The following is a 22,415-nucleotide window of genomic DNA, read 5'->3' as shown; positions in this document are numbered from 1 at the left end:
GTGAAGAGCCCCAGACTTTGCAAAAGAGACTTGATCCAGGTTCCAGTGCTGCTGACCAGGAGCCATCACTCTTAGCAGTTAATAAAAGGCTCAAGTGGGGCTCAAGTCCAAAAATGCTTTTAACAGTTGGAAGGAGGCATAGCCCATTAACAGCTCTGCCAGATATTCTGCATGTCCCGAGGCAGAGAGATCCATGGAGGAAAGGAGTTTGTTAGCACCAATTCCTGATCAAAGGTCACCAGCGCCTTGTCCTGGGGCTCCTGCATCCGTTGTCTTGTCTGATTCCCGTGCTGCTGTCTGCTTCAGGTTCACCAAGTACAGAGCAGATACAGCCTCTGATGCTGGTAGGGTTCTGGTCTTTGCCTTCACTGCTCCTACATGTGGCTTTGTAGCACCTGAAATGGGTGCAGGTCCTAAAGCTGCAAGGGTAAAAAAGGGTTTTAAAGGTGCTTTGAAAATCCTGAGCATCTTGGAAAGCGGGAAAGGCAGCAGTGAGGACACACACAAATATTAGGAAAAAAAAGAAAGGAGGGTAAGGTTAGCCAGCATCAAGACAAACCCGTATCAGTGAGTAATGGAGATAGAGAAAAGCAGAAGAGATCAGTCAGTAGAGTAAAACACTGAGCCATTAAAAAGAAGTGACTGAAGCCACCAGACTGCTGCTAAACCAATAGTGAACTTGAAACTTAACTCATGGGTCTTTCTGGTCAAAATGCTGCCAAGAGGCACACAGATAGAAGGCAAGAACAGTTAATAAACTCCATGTGTAGATGCCTCAGCGGGAATCTGCAAGAGCTGAGGGATGGACAGAGTACACTGGAGCAGACGCTGCCTCCAGCCATCTGCAAGGGAGGAGAAGAGGGGCTCACGCAGCAGCCTCAAAGAGCTGCCCCATGCGGCAAAGGGAATGGATGCCCAAGGAAAAGCATCCACCCTGGGGACAAACCACAAGCTTTCTCAGTCCAGTTCAAAGTCAAGAAACTTCCTTTCAACATAACAAGAGAAAGCAAAAACCTTTGGGTTTCCTTCTCTCGAATGATGTGGAGTTTTTCTCCTTCACACTCAAAGCATCACTATCTTCCCAGGCTTTACAATTATAGTTCTCAGTTTTATAGTCTTCAGCCCCATGGTCTTAGAAGTGTCTGACAAGTCTGTGGTAAAGTAGGACAATCCCATTATCTGCATTTTTCTCCTGGGAACGCACAGGACTTGCCCGAGATCACACAGAGGGAGCGAGTGGAGGAGTTGGTATCTCTGCCAGTTCCTGCTGGGATCACAGGACTGCCGTGTCTCCAAAGAACTTCCTCTGCCGTCTTCATCTTGTAGAGGTTTCCTTACCAGGGGATGTTATGTGATATCTAACACCTTCCTGGTGATTAGTTTTGATAAGGGCTGATGATAACGATACAGATGCTTCACTGTTCATCCTGACTTCTCCAGACCTCTGAACATCCAGGCAAACCCAGCCACCAAAAGCTAATTTGTTCGCTTATTTAAGGCAAATGAATTGCCACTTGCGTACACAGCGCAGCGCTAATGCCTTTATTGCAGGCATTTCACTCCGGCTAACGCAAGGCATGAAATAAATGCCTCATAAAGAGTTTCCTCTCTTAAAACAATTCAGATCACAATGTTCTCATTGTGTCACGGCCTGATGTATCAGCAAAATGTGCTCACCAGCATCGCTGCCTTCCTAGCAGGGAGCTGGTTGTGTTTGGAGCCGGAGCAGTGCTGCTGGCACTGCGGTGATAACCATGGTGGTGCCTCTGCCGCGGAGGGAGCAGTGCTGGCACGTGCTGCCCTACTTTCAGTCCCATGTGCCTCTTCTCATGTAAGATTTGCACATGTATTCACACACAGGGGTTGGAAATTTTCTCGTACCTTTATATTTAATTTAAGAGAAAATATCTTGAATATTCCCTTTTACTCCTGGCCCATCAGAATTCATGTCCCAGTGGGATTCCATGTGTAACGAACTCCCTTTGATGCTCCTAGGAGTCGTCTGCCTTGAGAAAGGAAAAGAGCTCAAAGCCTCAGCCACTCTACAAGGTGATGGGGGAAAGAAAGCCCTTCTTCATGAGCTGTACACTTGCTCCTTGCAGTCTTCTGGCTGCACTGACTGAGCTAAATGCTGCCTTTTTGCTCTGCTTTCCATGAAAATACAACCGAGAGAACAAGCTTTTTTTGTCTTTCTGCCTGCCCTGTCAACAGGAATTGTTTACTAAAATCTAAGGGCATTGCTCGGCAGTAGAGGCGGGTGATGCAGAGGACAGCCTCCAAAGATGGGTCGGTGCTTTGGCAGGGGGTAGCGAGTGGCCTGAGAAGCCACAGGTAAGTGACAACCACAGGCATTTGTGATGCATGGAAAAAGGCGCCCCTTGACCTCCAGAGCGCTGGTTTGCATCATGCTGTTGTATTTGCAAAACTGACAATGTGCAAAGCATGTTTGGTTTGAAGTCATTGGTAGAGAGATACAGAACCCTTCACAGCCTGTAAAGGAGGGATGTCTTCCAGGACGGAGCTGGCTGTTTTGATATCCTCCATCTGGTGGGACGTTTCTCACATGGGGTAAACCCAACTTTTTTGAGGCTTCTGCCTCCGGGTAGCCAGTTCTCTAGGAGTGAATAATGAGGTAAGCAACTCTATTTGCTCAGCTTTTTCTTAGCCCGAGGCTTCATTTGTCCGCAGAATGTGCCAGCTTGGACATTGCTATCCAAAGAGCAATGGGAAAGTGAAGTTCTGGGGCTGGTGTGCTGCCACAGAAGCAGGGTTTCTCCAAGAGGTCTTGTGGTGTGTACCCTCATTGTCTCACTTTGCAAAGCTACGATATCCTTTGATATCATTTTAATATGTCTGAGGTGGCTGCGTTTGTGAGCGTGTGTGAGGCTTTAAGATATCTCTCTCTAAATGTAGAAAACAAGCAGATGAAGAGGGATGTAGATAAATAAGTACATCCTTACACCCCCAGCCTGGTGGACAGTTAGAACCAAATAAATCCTATTAGTTTCCCGGAATGTGGGATCCCATCCCTCTTTCAAGTCTGCTGTGTGCAGATAATGCCATTTCCATGTGTGAGATGCTGTGTCGGGGACAGAGAGCTTCAGATTCTGGGAGTTTAGCACAGAGCCAGATTTCGGCTCTGGTCTGGCTCCTTTAAATTCTCATTGCTTTTAGAGCAACACCTTTGCCCCTGGCTGTGCTTTTGGATGCTGAGTGCTGCTTGATGTGCCTTGGAGGAAATAAAACAAAATCAAACCTTCCTCATATCTGTCCTTACAATCCCCACTGTTGAATACCTGAATGGGAACCTCTCTGATGTGTAGGAGATAACTCAGAGCCATATCCAAGCCCACCAAACTCAGCAAATGGCTTTGCTGGGTCACGTCTAACTTCTGAGAGATGTGTTTGTCGGAAAAAGTACCAGTAGTAACAAAAAGCCCAGCTGTAGCAAGATTAACTCATCTCAATTTGAGAAGATTGCTCTGAGCTTATTGGCAACGCTTTTTCCATCAGTAGATTTACGGTGTGTATAACCTACAGTGTTTGGTGTTTGGAAGGGGAAAAAGCCATGCAGGAAAGCGCTCCGCAGGGCTGCCGGGGCTGGGAGCAGCGCAGGGAGCCAGGAGAGATGCTCCCGCCTGTAACCCAGCCATGTGCGGGGGGAGTTGCTCCTGTCCTCACCTCTGGTACACAAAGGGTTGTTTATGGGGGAGAAATAGGCTCTCCAGCCTTCCTACATTTGCATGGCTGTAAATATCACGGTATTTCATAAATTAATGGTGAAGACCTGGGTTACAGCACGCGCCTACAGCGCAGAGCTCAGGACAAAAGGGCATCGGGTAAGAATTTACCAGTCAGAAAAAAGTCTCGCTTCAGTTGCCTTTCTTTTCATGTCTGGTTTCTAAGGAGCAAGGTCTGCTCTCCTTTCCAGTAGCATAAATGAAAAATAATGCGTTTCCATGAGTGACGGGGACCGTAATTTATATCATTGGGAACACAACTGTGAGCCAGGGGTTTACATTCATGTGCCAGATTCATTTATGTTTATAACATTAAAATACGTGTGGCAAGTTAACAATTGCGGAGCATTTTTGTTGTTTCTTTTTAAGACAAAAAGCACAAAACCATTGTATTTTCTTCCATTTGCACTGAATCCTGTAGTCAAAAGAAATGCCTGCCATTTCTAGGCAATTTTTTTCCAAATAAGAGCAGGAAGATTTGACCTACTAAAACTGCTCTGTTAAACACAAATAATAACCATGGGTGCTCTGTTCTACTTCAGAGACAGATGGGTATCGCGGGTAAAAGGTATTTATAGACCTTGGAATCTTTGAGGCTAAAAAGTATTGGAGAAGCATAAAATGTCTTCGTAAATTGTGTGCAATGATACTTCATACGCAGATTATTCCCTGAGAGTCTGTGCCACTCATGCGTCGGAGTCTTGTCTTTCTCCAGCAGATCTTCTGATTTGCGTTTATTCTGGTGTACACAAGTCAAGAAGGATAATGAGAGGATTCAGCGTGTGTTTGTTTAGCGAGAGGAGGCAATAAATGGCCTTTCTAACTCACTGCAGGATTTACTTCTCATGAATTAAAAAACAAAGTAAACTGATTATGGAAAAAATTGTATATTCCACTGGCTGCAGTCTGCCTTTTATTCTGTATTTTGTGGATGCTCAGCTCTTCCTGGCACTAGCTTGGGGAAGCACAGAATCGAGCACCCAGACCCGAGCCCTACAAACCAGGGATGCTCTTGTTATTCGCCACCACGAGAAGACCTTTGCCACAGCCACACAGCTCCGATCCCAGCAGCAGGACTGGCCCTGCCAACCGCTTCCCAGTTCATCACAAATTCCTATAAGGTGAATAAGCATTGACAGAGGCGTTGCTAAAGCTGCTGATATATCCCTAACGAAATAATTTGTGTTGCCACTGCCTTTTAGATCAGGTAGAAGAGGTGGTGAATGGACAAAGCAGCCTGCCAGGCTTTCATACGGCATCACCCCGCTGCAGCTCTGTGTGTGCAGTGTGGGACTGTGGTGCAGCACCCCCATAAGACCAATCCCCCCCCCCACCCCATGGGAATGCCTGTGTGTGCAGGGACGTAGGTGTACATCACTGCGGCAGCGATTTAAAACCCACGTAAATAAAAAGACCTGCAAGCTGAACAATGAGCCTGGATGGGAAATGGCACAAAGAGGGAGGAGAGGGCTTCCAGCAGCGCTTCTGCAAGGCGTGCGGCGTCCGAGCAAGACCCATGCCCTCCGCCAGCCCCTGCAGCTCTTGCGGCTTCACTCATTCATCTGATAAATTCAGCAGCAACTGCCAGCAGCAATTGTGGCTCCCCACCAGTGCTCTGGGCTTTCAGTTGTGTGGCATCTTCCTACATGTCGCTCCATCCCAAAATGTATATCCCCTTATTAGTGTGATCACTGTAGCTGTCAGCCAGCACAGAGGGGCTGCCTCTCTCAGTGTTTCCCCGAGTGATGTGCACTCACAGGCTGCATGCCTGTTTTTTTCACCAGAATCCCAATGTGACATTTTCCTCTCGCTGAAACCAAAGGGAAAAAAAAAATAATCTATTATTTCCTACTCATCTCTAATGATGGCAGAACAATTTTTGCTACCAGCATTTTCAGCACTGGAGACCAGGTTTGAAAATGTGAGTCCTTTCCCATGTCTCTAAAGGAAGAAACATTTCTTCAACAGTCGTCTCACGGACGGCAGTGGCCAGGAGGGATAATGGTCCATAACATATTCATTATTTTCAGGACTGTGCACTGAGGTTCTCCCACTGGTGATGTGACTGGAGATTTTTTGTTTTCAATCATAGTGTGATAAAAGATTCTGTGGCTCCAGGTTGCTGTTCCTCCCAAACACGAGCTTTCCACAGAGCTGGGGACCTCTCTGCAGTGGAGCCGTTTGTCTCCCATTGGTCCTCGATATGACTTTGAGGTTAAATGCAAAACCTGAAACGCAGCCAGATCTGGAGCAGAAGGTGTTATAGGTGTGCAGTGTGTAATGTGCATGCAAAGTCAGCTCGGAAGAGCTGGCAGTTGGATGGAGAATGGCATGAATCTTAGGAGGTTGCTGGTGATGGTGTAGAGGCTGAGCTGGGGGTTGGATCCATGATCTCAGGGTCTGCAGGAACCTCAGGGCTGAGCTTCACGGTGGCATTCCCTTCCAGCCTGTAAACCTGCTCCACTGCAGAAAAGGGCTTTTCTTTCCTTGCCAGCATAGCCCGTTTTCTGGCTGTCGGAGTTTAAAATCGCTCTTGGCTGTTAATCCGTGAAAGTTCCTGTTAGAAATAAAATAAAAAATATATAAGGAGAAGTGCTACTAAAAAGGTTTATGAGGCAGCAGTTTAAGCTACTGGCTTCTCCAAACTGGGGTAGCATCTGTTTCTCATTTACAACTTGCCTGAGCCAGTAGCAAAACAACATCCCATCAGTCTGGCTGTGAGCTGGAGAGGGAGCGCGGCTTGGCGTGCTTGGTGGTCATTAGTGAGAGATGGGGATTTTCTCCCTAAATACACCGTCCTAGCGGGAGCCTGCTGAGGATGGCTCCCGTGTTGCCATCCGGATGATTTCCCTCACTTTAAAGGCAGGGTGGCAAATGGCTTAGGGTGCCACTCTAGGATTTGGCAGCGGGAAGGGAGACGTCAGTCCATTTTTCTCTAGAACTTCTACTTTAGCTTGGGATTAATCATTTAACGTCAGATACTTACAGGTACTTAGGTACCTAGTTCCATTAGATCAAAGCAAATCAGAGCTAAACAGAATGTAAATACTTCTGATGGTCAGAGCCTTTGTCTCTATGTGTTGCTGTTCCTGGTATATAAATCAAGGAAAAACTGTATCTCCCGGTGTGTTACGAAGAGATAATGCTTACAGTGTTGACATCTTACAGGAGGAACGTCACACAATTACCAGGCATTCCCTAGGTCTTTTTTTGCGGTTTGTCTCAGAGTTTCATTTACACACCTAGTTTGTGCTCATGGGGAGCTGGAGATCTGCTCATCTGTGGAACGATGTTTGCAGGGAGAGTTTCCTTTTATTTTGCATACAGCATCTTGCATAGCAAAGTCTTGAGCTACTGCAATATTAAAACTTGCTATTAAATTACAGTTGCGTTATTTTGGCCAGATAGTGGCAGAAGTGGAAACAAATCATGCTTCTCTGTACTTAAGGCTTTAATTGCTGTGCTTAGTTTTCTGAATATATATATAGTTTTGAAGGCAGCAGCATTTTGCTCTTTTCTTTGCTCCTTTATTGCAATCACACAGATGTTTGAAATATTTTCACATGGTTTTCAATGGAATATTTAATAGACCGCTTCCGGTTTCATGTTGGTTTGTACTCTTGAAAATCAGGCTCTTTTCAGGGACTGAGGAACTATCCTTACACGTTTTTTCACTGCCTCCTACTGAGAACTCCTGAGCCTTAACTTGTTTATAAAATGACTATCAAGGAGGAAGTACCATCTTTGACATCACCTTTATTTAATGCCCTGAGGTCAGTGTTTGGAGCCTTTGGGGTTCAGCAAAGAGGCTGTTTAATTCCTGCAGTGGATGGTGAAGCTCCCATCACACTGGCCTCGCACTGCAGGAGGGGTCATTCGCAGCTCAGCTGCCTGTCATCAGCCAGCCTCATGCCTGGCATTGCAGGAGCAGGACCTGTCTAATCTCCTCATTCATACAAGAGGCTCCAGTCCTAACCAGGAAAGCCCTGAAGTGAAATTTCTTTTCACTTTTGTTTTGTCTCAGCCCCCCACTCCCTCCCTTCTCCTCCTCTGGACTCCGGCTGAGCAGCCTCTCCTTGCTCCTGGAGCTCAGCATCCCTCGCCGGTTCTGGTTGCCTCCCAAAATGCTTTTGCTCTGGCCTGGCAGGGTGATTGATAGTACCGTAAGGCTCTGGCTGTAATACACTCCTGAATTTGCATTTGCCTCAGAAAAAATGCATTCCTGGAGCAGCTCCCAGTTGCATCCCAGAGGTGTGGAAAGACTTTGATCTGCAGCAGGAGCCACTGCTGTCACCCGCTTGAGTCACTGAGCTTGGCTAGGACATCACCTTCCTCCTGCCCAGGGGGCTGGCAGGGTCCCCTGGGCAGGCTGGCAGGCTGTTTGCTCTTTGCAGGCTAATGTAAAAGGGCTTAGGGTGCCTGAAGGGCAAGTGTCCAGGAGAATCGGAGGCTTACGGTTTTGAAGCCCTGGGAGTGTTGTGAAGGAGACAGAGACCCAGTGTCTCAGGTTCCAGGGGCCTCAGAGCCTGTTTGGCACCTTTGGGCTGCCCTTCCTCCCCCTCTGATGGTCCCTTCAGTGAACACCCAGTGGCAGGAGCTCTGCAGGTGCCATCATGTGTTGGTAATTTCGCTGTTTTCACAGTGCATGAAGGGATGTGTGGCACTCCCATCACAGCCCAGCATCCATCCCACTGATACATACTGAGATCCAGTTGTACACAAATTATTTAGCTTTTGCTTCAGTCCTCTCTCCTCTGTGAGAGATCCCTCCTTGGTATCAGCTCCTCGGATCTAAGGATGACCACTCCTAAAAGTGGTAAGACCTTTACAAATGCTGTTTGCTGGAGGAGGCGCTGAGTTTATTGCCCGTGCCAAACCCTTTGCTGTGATTCCTAAAAGAAAAGGCCAGTCTTGTAGACTAGACAGTATTTCAGAAAGCCCACGGGGATCAGGATTAGGGTGCTTAATCCCATCTGTGAAAACCCCATCCCTACTCTCCTGGATACCGACTGTGACCAAATCCTCCCGTCCTTGGACGTCCTCCACTTCCCAGAAGCACAGAGCAGGGAGGAGCGTTGCTTTAGAGATCGAAAGGGCAGTTCAGGTCCCGGTGCCTTGCCCAGCCGGCCAGCGGAGGCACGCATCCCACCCAGGCAGTCCTCAGCTAAGGAAAAAACTGTGGGAGCGTGGCAGTGAGCTGGCTGGGCATCTCAGAAAGGCCAGAGATGTGAGAGCACGGTAAGGGGTGAGAGCAGATAGAGCAGAAATTAACATCGCCTTGGAAATTAGTGGCACACTGGCGTAATTTTACTCAGCTAAAGTAGAGCGGAACCGTACCTGGTAGCGAGAGGGAAGTGCATCCCATGCTGCTCAGTCTCGCTCCGAAGCAGCACACAGCCAAGGGGTGTAAGGAGTGAAATGGGATTAGGAGGGGGCCCAGGGAGTGCAGCCCATCGCCCTCCTGCAGCAGCGGGGCTCAGGCAGAGCTGGAGCAGCTGATAACGCGCTGTCGCTGCTGTGGGAGGGCAGGGCAAGAGCTTGTGTCTCCGCAGATAAAACTCCAGCAAGCTCAGAGCCGGGAGGATGCTTTCGATTTATTCCCCAAAAAGAGGTGTTCCTTCTGTGGCTGCGGTGAGAAAATCAGCGCCGGTCCCCGAGAAGGGGGGCTGTAATGGGGGTTTCTTTATTTCTGCACTTCACCTGCAGCTGTGAGGGTGGACTGAGAAGTGGCTGGTCCTGTGTGCTGAGGATGCTCTGGGACATCAGCCCGGCCACCGGAGCAGGTGGGCTGAGACCTGGCCAGACCTGCGGACACACCATCACCACCATAACCTCCCCCTCTCTCTTATTGCTCCCCCAGGACTGTCCTCAGCTCTTCCCCACAGAGGAGATCCTGATCCCGGTGGGAGAGGTAAAACCCATCACACTGAAGGCGAGAAACCTGCCCCAGCCCCAGTCCGGCCAGCGCGGGTACGAGTGTGTCCTCAGCATCCAGGGTGTGATCCACCGCGTGCCTGCCCTGCGCTTCAACAGCTCCAGCGTCCAGTGCCAGAACAGCTCGGTGAGGGACCGGGAGGGGACCTTGGCAAAAAAGTGCCCCAAATGGGTGTCAGCTCCAAAGGGCTGCGAAGGGGCTGGGCTCAGCCATGGAGCTGATGGAACGTCTTGGGGTTAAACTAATCCTGAATTCCAGGTGGGAACCCGCCGTGGGCATGCAGCGTGTTTCATTATAGCACCGTGTTTCATTATAGCACCGGCTGGGAGAAGATCCTTTATCTGGCAGCTCCCTGTCTGACTGTGGGGGGTCAGCAAGGGGTAGGGGAGGAGGAGGAGGAGATGCACAGAAGGTGTTAAGGCAGGCTAATTTACACGGGGGAGATAAGGCGAATCACAGACCCCCTTATCAGGGAGCTGTCGAATTCCAGGTCATGGTAGCTGGATGAATACAGTAATGCTGAAAAGCAGCGTGGTGCTTGGAAGGAGGGGGAAAGGAAAACTGCCAGGGCAGAGAGCACAGCACAGCAGAGAGAGGGAAACTGAACGATTCTGCCGGAGAAGCAGGCAAGGGAGGATAGCGCTCCTCCATGGGATGGGGTTAGCCCTGCCTGTGGACCTGGCAGAATTTTACCCCAGAATACCCAAAGTCACTCAGGGATGCTGAAACGCATATGGTGAACGCGAGCCAACCCTCCGAGCTGCAGCCCACGTCTGGGTCTCACATGGCACCATCCTCATCTGGAGGACGGGCAGGGGAGGGCACGGTCCTTCCCCTCCTCGCCGTGCATTCAAAGAGGTCCACAGGCAAACAGGGCATGTTCAGTTTGGTTTAGGCAGCGGAACAGGGTCTGCTTTAATATTCGGTACAGATGGTCTTAAATTGTTAATGACGTTTTGAATTTTTAAAAATTTCACTGGGTATTTATATATCACTGGTCGTCTTTGGGCCTTGCAGCTTGGTGGATAATAAATGTATTAATACTGTATAGTACTTTTCCTATCCAAAGTGATTTATAAACATTAGAGAAGCACTTTTATTCCTGTTAGGCTAATAGGAAGTTGTAGGTGGAGAATGTAAGGGCAATTCTGTGCTCACAGCTCTATCATTTGTACAGAAGAGCTACTTTCACATTAAGTAAAACCCAGGCAAGGTGAATCCATACAACCAAACGTAAGTTAAAACCATACACAACTATTGCATGGGGACAGTCAAAGCAGTCTGCTTTGGTTTAATCATCATTCCCTCATCCCAAAGAGGATGGCAACGTTCGGTCACCTTTTTAAGTCTTTTTAGCAGCTCTTGGTTGACTTACAGAGAGCATCAGAATGAGGCCTCCTTGGTGCTAATTGTGATAAGGGGAATTTCAGAATACACCGGGAATTTGCCTAAAGCATCGGGATTCACGCAGCCATGGCCCTCAGGAGATCCATGAGAAGGTCAATAATTCCAGCCAGTGCTATCCTAGGCTAGGCTGAAGTACAGAGTGGGAAAGGACCTCCCTGCACTGTCTGTTTTCCCTCAGCTGTTGCCTACTTCATCAGGCAAAGCTGTGCAGCATGATTTTTAAGCTCCCAGTCACACTAGGGTGCTCAGTGACTGTATAAGAAGATAGCCTGAAGGCAGCAGTCCTTCCAGTCTGATTAACTGGAGGGGGCTGTATTGATAAGCTAGAGACTGAGTGACAAGAGCAACCACTGTGAGTGGAATAATTAATCTATTACCTCTCACAAGGACTAGATCTGATTTAATTATCTCTTCCTGGTGAGGAGGAGGGAGTCAAAGCAGGACTCTGGAGGTGAAGTGTAGAAGTGCGGTGGTTCAGACATCAGCACATGTTTTTAAGCAGAGAATAATCATGGTTTCTGAAAAAAAAAAATCTTTTCTTGTTAGTGTCTCTGACACATCCTCCCAAGCGTTTCATTCTCGATCTTCTCCTTCAGTATCTCTATGACGGGATGGACATCAGCAATTTGGCGGTGGACTTTGCTGTGGTTTGGAACGGGAACTTTGTCATTGACAACCCGGAGGATCTGAAAGGTAACGGCTGCTTGAGTGGGCTTTCAAGTCACGGGAAGGAGGGAGGTGATGGGGGCTGGAAAGCGGTTCCTGGGGCAGAGTGGCGTTAGCTGCCATCACTTTGGCCACAGGCAGAGATGTTGTGGTCCTGGTGGAACTTGCTTTGGATGAGAGCAACTCGCTGTGAGCAGCACTATCAGTGGAGGACTGGGCTCCACTGATACAGCCTTGGCTTTGGAAGCCACATGTGCAAGTCCACTCTGCAGCTTGTTAAGTCAAAACTCCACAGCCGCCTTTGCTTCTAAGTCCAAGAGCAGCTGTAGTGCATGTGAATAGCCCAATTCCTGACCTCGTCCTGAGTGCCCATCCCCTCTTCCCCGCAGTGCACCTCTACAAGTGCTCAGCCCAGCGCGAGAGCTGCGGGCTCTGCCTGAAAGCCGACCCCAAGTTCGAGTGCGGCTGGTGCAGCGGCGAGGCCAAGTGCACGCTGCGACCGCACTGCAGCGCGCTCCCCGCCCAGCCCTGGCTCGACTGGTCCAGCAGGAACGTCAAGTGCTCCAACCCTCGCATCACCGAGGTAAGAGCGCGCATCTCCGGCCCCTTCTCCTTACCCCGGCCAAAGTGGATTTGTGTTCGCCTCCCTCCCCACTGAAAACCCGCCGTTGTGCATCCCATGCTGAAGAACAGGGACTAAAATGCTCCACTACGTTCTGTGAAATTGCTCTGCAGATCTGCCGGCACGTGGTCAGGGTGTGCAGCCCACTGCCCCGCCGCGCAGCTCTCACTCACCGGCGATGCTACCAGCACTGGGGTGACCGCTATGGACTGTTGCAAGAATGCTAATTAAACTAGGGAGCTAATTAGTCTATAGCTGGTGCTTCTGATGTTTCTGTTCAGACCACTGAGGGATGCAAAATGTCTCCCACGAGCATTTTTACCAGTAAAACTGCACTCGGTCTGTTAACGTTACTATTAGGAGTGACACTCGTATCAGGTGGGAATGAAAGAAGATTTTGGTTTCTCACTTAATTAACTCCCCTAAAAAAGCCTCCCTTGCCCTGAGCATGCATCCATACTGCAGGAGGTGGAGGTGTGGGTGTAAAACGGTGTTGGATCAAAGTAGCCTGTTGCACTGATGCTCATGGCAGGGCAGGAGCAGGGCTCCCTGGCACATAAGCTTTCTGCCAGCTGAATAAGGATCCTGGTATGTGTGGAAGTTTCCTCTTAACTCAGATGAGTTTCTACACCAGCTTAACTAAACTTGGCTCATGCTCAGCCCCCCTGGGAGGAAGGCATCGCCCTCCTTTTGATGGAGGAGGCGAGGACAAGGCAGAGGCTAGTGGGGCTGTATCAGGGCTGGGGCTGGCGGGAGGAGGACGTTGCTGAGGAGGGTCTGTCCATCCCGCAGGGACGTTACCAGGCTCTTGGTGCTTCTTAGACCTTTTGTCCAGCTGCATTACATTTTTGATGGGCGGGTGTTTCTCTTGTGCAGTGTTCTGTAAGCTGCAGAGTGGAGGTGGCGGTGGTGCTGGCTGTGCAGAGGCGTGAGAGCGTTAAGAAGTGCTGAGAGTCTGTCCTTCCGCTGTTTTGTTGGTTGGTTGGTTTGGCAAATCATACCTATCTTCACAGAGAGATGCCTTAAAGGCTTGCCTGGATACTCACCCTGTCCTGCCAGCAGTCAGAAACCAACGTTTTCATATCTGAACACCGTTCTGCTTGCACGAGGTTATGCTACAAGATGCAAGAAGCAAAACAGCCTCTGCCTGAGATTTTCTTTGCTGTAAACTGTTCAGACAGTTTTAACATTGAATAAGTCTTAGAATGATTTATTTACCCCTCCTTGAGGTAAGCAGAGAAGGGGAAAAACACTGCTGCAGCCACCAAGTGACTTGCATCTAAGCCCTGCCAGGCTGGCTCTGGCGGCTGGCTGCGGGCATGGCGCTGCCACCAAGTGTTTTATCACTGTCCAACTTGAAAGCAATACTTTTGGTCTCTGTCCAAAGAGAAAAAAGCAGAGCTTTGCTGTTACAGATTTCTTGTCTCCATAACCAGGTCTGTGTCTCAGCCTTCGAAGTGGGAGGCACGGGGTGCCTCGCCAGGGGATGTTTTGAGTCTCAGGAGATTGCCCTGAGTGGGTCTGGAGATGAGAGAAATCGAGTCTGTGCTTTCATTGGCAGCTGGGCTTATTCCACAGTGAGAGTCAGCGCTAGAAAATACAGATTTCAGTGGGATGTATCGTCCCATGGCCTCTGCTGACTCTGACGGTGCTGTGAGCTGTTGTGATTTTATTACAGGTCTTGCAGTGTTTGGTGGTTTTCCTCGAACTCCACCTCTTGCCTTTCTCCTTATGAATTCACAGCTTTTTTGGTTGGGTTTTTTTTTTTTTTTGGTTTTTTTGTTGTTTTTTTTTTTAATGTGAAAGTTTGCAGTTTTCATTGTTGTAGAAAAAGAAGGGGGGAAGCAGAGGGAACTAGGGGCCTTGTTTGTGCACTTTGAGATCCACCAATGGGAAGGGCACTGATAGGGCTAAAAACTCTTCTAGAATTTTGCCAAGTTCTTGAGCAGTCATGTCTGTAGAAAACAGCAAAGCCATAGAAACCCCGTAGGTTCAATATTCCTGAACCCAAACCTTTCAACAGCACAGATTAAGCTCTTTCAGACTTTCCCTCCAGAAAAGTATATGAGATCGTCTTGGAGATCATGAGACCTTTACAGCCTTCGTTGCTGTTGGTTCCTTCTTACTGGCATCCCAGTTTTTTCAGTATTTTGGGTGCCTTTTTGCAACGTGCAGTGCTGCAGAGCTCTGTGCTGAAAGCTGGGAAGGGACCACTGTGCCCTGCTGGGACCAGCCTGCTCTGGGTGACACGTTCTCCATCCTGCGTGCACCAGCATTGAGAGACTCAACTGGGGAGCAAGTGTTTGGTCTCCTACTGGGGCTTGCATTGCAGCCTGGATCTCTCAGATTAAAAGAGCCTTTAATACAGGCTGGTTTCCACTCCTTTTGCTTCATCTGCCCAGGTTCACGCTTCCTGTCAAGCTGGAGGTCAATGGCCTGACTCCCAGGCACCAGTGCCTTCAGGGGATGCATAACTAGTAGGACAAGATTGTGTTTTAATAGTCGTAAAAGTAAATGAGCAGTAGGATATAGGCAGTCCTTTTCTTTTTCTGAGCAAGCGGCCCAGCTGTCACCGACAGTGTCCCTTTAACAGCATAAAACTTCCACACGGTCTGTGGTCTTAGCAATAAATAAATAAAAATCAGTTTTCTTGCGAACAAGCGGCACTCTGATCTCCTATTCATTTATTTGCAGGCCTCATTAATATAACATCAGTGCAACAAACAGCTGAAGGGGGGGGGGGCGGTGTCAGGCTGAATAATGGAGTTGCTCTGCTGAGATAACAATTAGGTTCTGAATGTGCTATCAGCTAAGGCAGAGACAAGGAGGGATCATGCCGGGATGACAATGCTTATGTGCTGGTTCCCTGCTGGGCTCATCAGCTGGGATCCAGCTAGCTTAGAGCAGGATGAAAAAAGACAAAGAGAATGAAGGTGGATGACATTTTGGGAGGGGGCAGCGGTTGTGCCCTTTATTCTGCAAGGCGGCCGCTCTCTCCGCACCCTGACAGATGCCAAGTGGCCGTTGTGCAGAAGGGTCTGAGGCTGGCGGCTTACCTCCAGCTCCAGAAGGAAAGCCCTGGCCGACTCACAGCCAGCCCTAGGTCTCCCCATCTCATGCACAAGCTGCTTCTGGCAGCTAAATGTTGCTTTATGTCAGCGAAGCTGAACTGTGCAACTGGCAAGATGTGAGGCTGAGAACATTTATCCTGTATCATTACAGCAGTGTCTTCTGCAGGCTGGGGAGGGAAGTATGCTAGCACCGTGTCAGAGCTCCTGGGTGCTTGGGATCTATGGATTCCAGCCTCGGTGATCCCTGGGTTCCCCCTAACTTGGCTTCAAGAAAGAAGCAGCAACAGCAGAAACGCAGTGGTGCATCTGCATGCCTGACGTGACGTGAGGGTGGAGTGTAAAGGTGACCAAGCTCCTACCACCACCCGCTTCACCTCTGTGTTTGGATCCTTTCTGTGAATAATACACTGCTTCACACGCACATAAATCCTCTCCCTGGGCCGCAGGAACATGCTTTCCTAGAGGCAGTGGATTGCTGATTTTTTTCGTGCAAGGCGAGGCTGATGCAGAGGGGAGAGATGACCTGCTCAGATTAATCTGGGAGAGGAGCAAAACCAAAGGCCCTGCTCTCACTGACTTCAAAACTGCTTCAGTTTTGCAAACAACCTAAAAAACTTCCAGCAGAGGTGCAGCCCATTAAACACTAAATGTACAATTCCTGGTAATGGCCTTGTTTTCCTCAGCTGCCCTTCGCGGGTTCTTCTGATCCTCCACAGAATGAAAAGCCACTCTATTAAAGTACATTTCTTGAAATCGGGGAGTTTTCCTTCCTAATCCTGCCTGTCTCAGACCAGAAATCTGGGCTCCCCAGCACCACCCAGCACCCACTGCCAGCAGCATCCCTGGGCTGAGGTTGCTGGAGGTGCCTGGCTGTGCATCTGCAGCACGAGGTGACCCAGGGGTGCTGCCTGGCCGGGTGCTGCTTGCAGGGCTCGCCAGCACTCACTGCAACGGGACCTTTAAGACTTATCTTCTTTTTGTGATTTTGACTGAATCTCTCCAGCTGTAATTAATTGAATGCATCTGTTCTAACCCTGGGGCTGCTTTATGGCACAGTTACTTCAAAACTGTTCAATTAGTGGCCACTAAAATCTAGGTCGAGTGGAGCTCCATATTGGGGATTTTCCAGGTCAGGACATTTTCAAAATACAGAATCAGCGCGGCTTTGTTCGAGGAGGCCGGCTGGCTCCGCTGGTTGTAGTAAGGTCAAGAAATGGCAAACTGTGACTTTTTTTGAACAGCGATAAGACAATGAGCCCGGCCGTGTAAGTGCTCCAGCAAACACATTTTAACGTAATCTAGAGCTGCAAAGGACAGTTGTAACTGTCAAGTACGTGAACTGCCGAGTCCAGGTGATTCCCAACTAGCAACATAAACGTTACCAGTGCAGGCCTTCAGGACTCGGTGTAATGCACTACTTAATCTTCTGGTGTCTTGTATGGGCACAGAGTGCTTCATGGAGCTAAATGATACAAGACACGCTACGCCGTCTAAGTTACAGAAAACAGCAGCACAACGGAGTGTGTAGTGAATAAATTAGAAACCTCAGTCAAGGGGAGGGGGAGGTAGAAATTCAATCATAGGCGGAGGAAGGAGGTGGTGGTTGGATGTACTAGGCAGGTCCTGGCTCTGCTGGTTGTGCGCAGGATGCTGAGCCCAGCGTGTCTGGCCAGATTCAGTAGCAGCACCTTGAATGGGAGCAGAGATGGAGAGCCAGAGATGAAGAGGTGTAAGCAAGGGAGAAGGAAAGTGGCTTCCGCTGGGGTCTGAAGCACGGGGAGGGGCTGAGGGGAACTTGGTGCCACAGAAGTAACGGGGAACAGGGGTGGCCTGATGGTGTTAGCGGTTCATGTTGGGTGGGAAGGGGGAGACGTGTCCCATGGCGTTGGAGAGTGCAGGGGGTCCCACAGGGGCTGCTTTGGGGCAGGCTCGGGCTGCCGGGGCGCACTCGGGCTGGGGCTGGTGTTTTGCCTCCTTCCTTCCCTGCTCACGTCCAGGGAACAGCAAGCTCTTAAGGAAGTAAAAGAAAAGCAGCCATGCATCCGTAACTGCTAAGGAAAACATTTTGAAGAGCTGAAGTCTTTTGCCAAAGACAAGAGTGGAACAAACAAGCGTAAACAAGATTTATCTATTCAATTAATTAAATTGCATTATTACAGATTATGTTTATTTATTAATAACAGCTGTAGCATGGGGAAGATTAGTAACTCACCCAAAAGCAACAGCAGACCAGTGGCAGATTCAGGACAACTATTTGAGAGTCTTGGGTCCAAATTTTGTGACTATATGTTATTGTAATTTATACTCCTAATTGAAGAGGATATTGTCCTTAATGAGAGTCTATAGAAGCAGAGATGATTATGGCTGAGGCAGGCTATAAACAGGCAGCTTTAAAGCACAGATCTCACTCTTTAACATTTATAAGTCATTTGAGGTGCCAACTTACTAATAAAATGTGACATTAACGTTCAAGAGAACAGCCAAGGCAGAAGCTAAAGTTCTGCAAAGCAACAGGCTGCTTCTGGAAGGTGACTGACCATCTTCTGTATGTATAAAAACGGAGCCAGTCCTACCCTTCTGCAAGGCTTCCTGGGGGGTGGCATTGCCCATGCCTCTTGGCCAGCCCAGGGACCTCAATGTCCTCTCTCGGGCCACGGCACAGATGGATTTCAGCTTCTCCTTGGGCTTCTCCAAGACATCCAGAGGTGTCACGAGAAGGTGGCGCTGGCCTGGGTTTGGCGGTTGGAGCACTCGGTCTCCCCGAGCAGCCTGCAAAGCAAAAGTCTGTTTCCAAGTCAGATACGGGGTTGAAGAAGCATGGGTGTTGTGGGGCCACCAACTCAATTTTTCTGTTTTGTTTCCCTCTAGATCCTGACAGTGTCAGGCCCCCCAGAAGGAGGGACAAGGGTGACCATCCGTGGCGTGAACCTGGGCCTGGATTTCTCCGAGATTGCCCATGGGGTACAGGTTGCTGGGGTGCAGTGCACACCCCTGCCCGAGCAGTATGTCGTCGCAGAACAGTGAGTGGCCTCGCAGACCTCACCCATCCACACCGCGGGTCCCCAGGGTTGGCAAAGCCTCTTCCCTGACCTCCAGCAAATGCACAGGAGGCCAGTAACTCATCCAGACCCTGGGCACCATCTCTCCACCCTTTCCAGCCCTGCAGGAAGGGGTCTGGAGGTGGATGGTGCCTGGAGCAGGGCATGCCATTCCGACACCAGAGGGGCTGAGGTGCTTGGATGCTGTCTGGGGGGTTAAGCAGCCCTTTAAGCTTTCATTAAGTGTTTTGTTTCCTTCCACACCACGGTTCCTGCTTTGCTAAGCAACTTTTCTGATGAGCACCTTGCTGTTGACGCTGAGCCTCTCTGCCCTCTCTGCTCCCCATCGCACTTGAAATTCAGCCGGCGCTGCCAGCTGCACGCAGCCATTTGTTAGGCGGGTGAGGTGGTGACAGCCACTTAATCCGAATGGGCCTCCACTGGAGTCAATTCATTTATTTCACTAAGAAAAATGTCAACCAAAAATTAGAAAATAGGCATGTAACAGAGGATGGGCAAATAAACCTCCCAAAGTGACACGTGCTCCTGGTGCTGTTTGAGGGGCAGGGGGTTGTTCTGGTGTAGCCAAGGTGCTGAGGGGTGTGTTGGGGGTCATTTGTGCAGGGCAGGAGAAGAGCAAAAGGTAATGTCTCCCCTTGGGTTGTCTAATCTTTTCTGCTGGGGATCAGGATGGCATGTAGTAGGGCCATGACTGCTCGCAGTGAGAGATGGGGAGCCCAGGTCCCGTGAGCGGTCCCAGCAGTGTGGATCTGCCCCACTTTCAGGATGGTGAACAGAACAGTGAGAACAGCTGAAAGCAGTTGCCCTTTGGTGGTGAAATGCGTTGGGTGGGTCCCAGTCTGATCCCCAGCATAGTGAAAGGACCCGCCACTAGCACATGTTGGCCTTGGTTAGGGTTTTGCTCACTCCTTATCTTTGTTTCCCCATCTGTAAGACAGAAATGACACTGATCTCCCCTTCCAGTGTATCAGTCTGTCATGCGATCACTGGATGAAGGGTTTTACGGGCTTGCAGAGTGTCGTTGGTGATGTTGCAGGAATGGCTCCAGCCGCTGCACCAGTGGTACTGTCACTGCTAGTGGTTTGGGCTGTTCTGCTGAGCAGTATTTTGTTTTATTTTATTTTTCAAATAAAGGGTGGAAGAATATAAAATTATCCTCCTTTGATGGTATGAAACCCTGATTTTATAATCATGACTCTAATTACAGCTCTTGAGCTTTCAAAGTTTGTTAACATCATTAAAACATTTACCCTGGGCAGATAACAGCAAGCGTTAGCATGAGAGCTGCCTTTTAAAGATGAATACAGATAAAAGGACCCTCTTAAGGGTTCTGTGGGCAGACTGAATTCCAAGACTGTAATGACTCACCATATGCTCCAGCCACGCAATCTATCAGCCAGCAATTAGGTTAATGTTGGTGAAAGGGCCACTTAGCCCAGCAATCAGCACCCTACAGCTCTGCTGAATGTATCACTTTGTAACAAGGTACCTGCTGGGAATTTGGCTTTTATCAGGAATCGGGATCAAGTGTACCAGGTCACTTCTGCCCTGTCCTGCACCCCATCATGTCTGGTGCTGTATGGCAGCTGCTGCTTTACTGGCAAATAGTTGAGTATTCGGTGTTTCCCCCATGTATAGTGCTTGGAGCATCCTTGCTTCTTGTGGGAGAGAATCTCTGCTCTCCTCTCCTGCCCATGGAGTGTCAGGAATCACTTCACCTTGCTTTGTTTGCCCGTGAGCTGGCAGGGGCAGAGACTACTGTTCCCAAACCCTGCCTCCTCGCTCTGCTGCCAGTCTGCAGGAGGAGAAGTAATGAAATAGCAGGCAGAGGAGAGATCGGTGCATGGGCAATGTCTGGTTGAAAAGCAGAGAGAGGAGCACGTGGCAGATTAAGGCACACAGCTGAGAAGCTTCAGTTCCTGTTCTCCAAAGGCAGCGTCTCTCTAGGCAACCTGTTTTGATGTGCAGCAGTAAGGATTTTCACATTAGAGCTCTTTACTAGCATGTATGTATTTCATTAGGCCTCCTGGCATCACCTATGCATGTTATCTGCAGGTTCTTTTTTCTTTTAGTCTTTTTATTTTATTTTATTTGTAGTGAATTCAATGCTGCCGAAGGCAGCTGAAACGCTGCCTTCACAAATTAGAGGCTTTTATGCATTTGCACGTGATCGGCAGAAGCGTGAGTGTTGCCCCTGCCGCTCTGCAAAAGCACCTTCAGGCTCACGGGGAAAAGGATGCTCTGGCTCTTCTCTGGTCTCGCTCTCAGGGTGCCGAGATGGCATTGCTGCATCCCCTGCCCCGAGGCAGGTTGCTCCTACCCCCAGGTTTCCAGTGACTGGGGAGATGCTCTTGAATTTGTCTTTCCAGTGTTGCCGTGGGAGCAAGCAGCATCCCTCCCCTTTAGGTACAGCCAGAGAGCCCTGCCAGCTGACGGCCCTTTAAAAACCTCTCCAGAACCTGCTGGCGTGCCAGGCACTGGCTTGGGCGCATCTCCAGCTGGTGGTACCTGTGCCAGTGCCCTGGGATTTCAGGGTTAGGCACCCACAGGGCGATCTGTTGTTCCCTATTTGCCAGCTGGGCCAGCTGTGGTTAACCCCAGCAGCTCTCCCTGTCTTGCCCTGCCTCGGGAGGTGCCCGTGGGGCTGAGCTGGACCACGCCAGGAGCACAAGGTCCATCTTTCAGTGCCACTAACTCCTTTTACCAGCATCAGTATGTTCCAGGTTAGCCAGGCCCGGCTCCCCTGCAAAGGCTGCTCTCCACGGCTGTCTCTATCATCCCCAAGCAGGTTTCTCCATTTTTGATTAACTGGGAGACTGCAGTGTGAGCTGTTCCCTTAATGAACTCATCTGTTACTCTAAGGACTTAGCACTCACTTTGCTACTGGCTAATATATTGCCATTAGTGCTCTGCTTTGCTCCGGAGTTTACAGCTTGTAATAATTATGTCTAATTTTGATTTTTTTTCTTTAAATTACTACATAGGATAAAAATAGACTCAGTAATTAACTTCTTCCAAAGAGGTAGATATCAAAGTTAAAGCTGGGGGGGAGGAAAGAAGGAAGAAAGCAATCCAGCCCTGCGTGGAGCTACACAGGGCACTGTTGGCACCTCCTGCCAAAGCCTCCCTGCGGCATTTCTGCTTCCAGGATCGTCTGTGAAATGGGGCAGGCGCTTCCAGGGATCAGCTCCGGCCCAGTGCTCCTGTGCATCGGAGAGTGCAAGCCGGAGTTCACGGCCAAGTCCACGCAGCAGTACATGTTTGTGGTGAGTGTCCTGCTGAGGCGAGGGGTGGGGGCAGCACGCGTGCCCCACGGGGACAGCCGTGACGCTCCACCAGTGCGCGTCAGATGCATGGTTCAACACCAGAAGGCAATCCCAAAATTGCCATCTTTTTTGCTGATGCTTTCCCCACTGCATTGCACAATTTTTGGTAGCCCACTCAACTGGCGCCGTTTTCAGGGTCTGGAGCTCACACAGGGCTACAGGATAAACAGGATTTAGGTGGGAACCTAAACCCGGGGCTCCCACAGCATTTGGTTGCAACTTTGCACCTCCAAAATAGTGACAGCCTTCTCCAAATTGTTAGGCTCACTTACTCCTTGCAACGCACATTGTGGTACTCCCAGGAGGAGCCTTGCACAAAACACAACGTTGTTCTGAGGAGTTTCTGTGCATGAGGAATTGTCAAGGAATTAGAGTCAGTGCACAAAATTTTCCTCTGTTTGTAATGAAGGGACATTGTTACTTTGGTGCTCAGTTAATGGGACCAAATCTAGATGCTGCTGCTTGCTGGTTTTGCAGATGTTTCTGTAGGTGTGTGTGATACATACAGGCACCAACAGGCCTTTTTGCACGAGCACAGAAACACACCAGGCAAGCAAGCGCCAGAGTCCGTCCTTCTGCAGCTCAGGTA

At 49.4% G+C, this 22,415-nt stretch overlaps 1 protein-coding gene across 1 annotated transcript in view; it reads left to right on the top strand.

Moving 5' to 3' along the window:
* PLXNA2 (plexin A2) overlaps nucleotides 1-22,415 on the top strand; it is a 179,340-nt gene that overhangs the window by 117,128 nt on the left and 39,797 nt on the right. Inside the window, exons 10-14 of the mRNA XM_055728259.1 lie at nucleotides 9,601-9,801; nucleotides 11,679-11,775; nucleotides 12,138-12,331; nucleotides 18,310-18,461; nucleotides 21,649-21,766. Of these exons, the coding sequence (XP_055584234.1) occupies nucleotides 9,601-9,801; nucleotides 11,679-11,775; nucleotides 12,138-12,331; nucleotides 18,310-18,461; nucleotides 21,649-21,766 (762 nt within the window). The remainder of the gene's footprint in view (nucleotides 1-9,600; nucleotides 9,802-11,678; nucleotides 11,776-12,137; nucleotides 12,332-18,309; nucleotides 18,462-21,648; nucleotides 21,767-22,415) is intronic.

Source organism: Falco cherrug, chromosome 16 (genome assembly GCF_023634085.1).
Source record: "Falco cherrug isolate bFalChe1 chromosome 16, bFalChe1.pri, whole genome shotgun sequence".
Taxonomy (NCBI): Eukaryota; Metazoa; Chordata; class Aves; order Falconiformes; family Falconidae; genus Falco; species Falco cherrug.
Note: the sequence above shows the minus strand (reverse complement) of the source record. Positions and strands in the feature narration are given on the sequence as shown.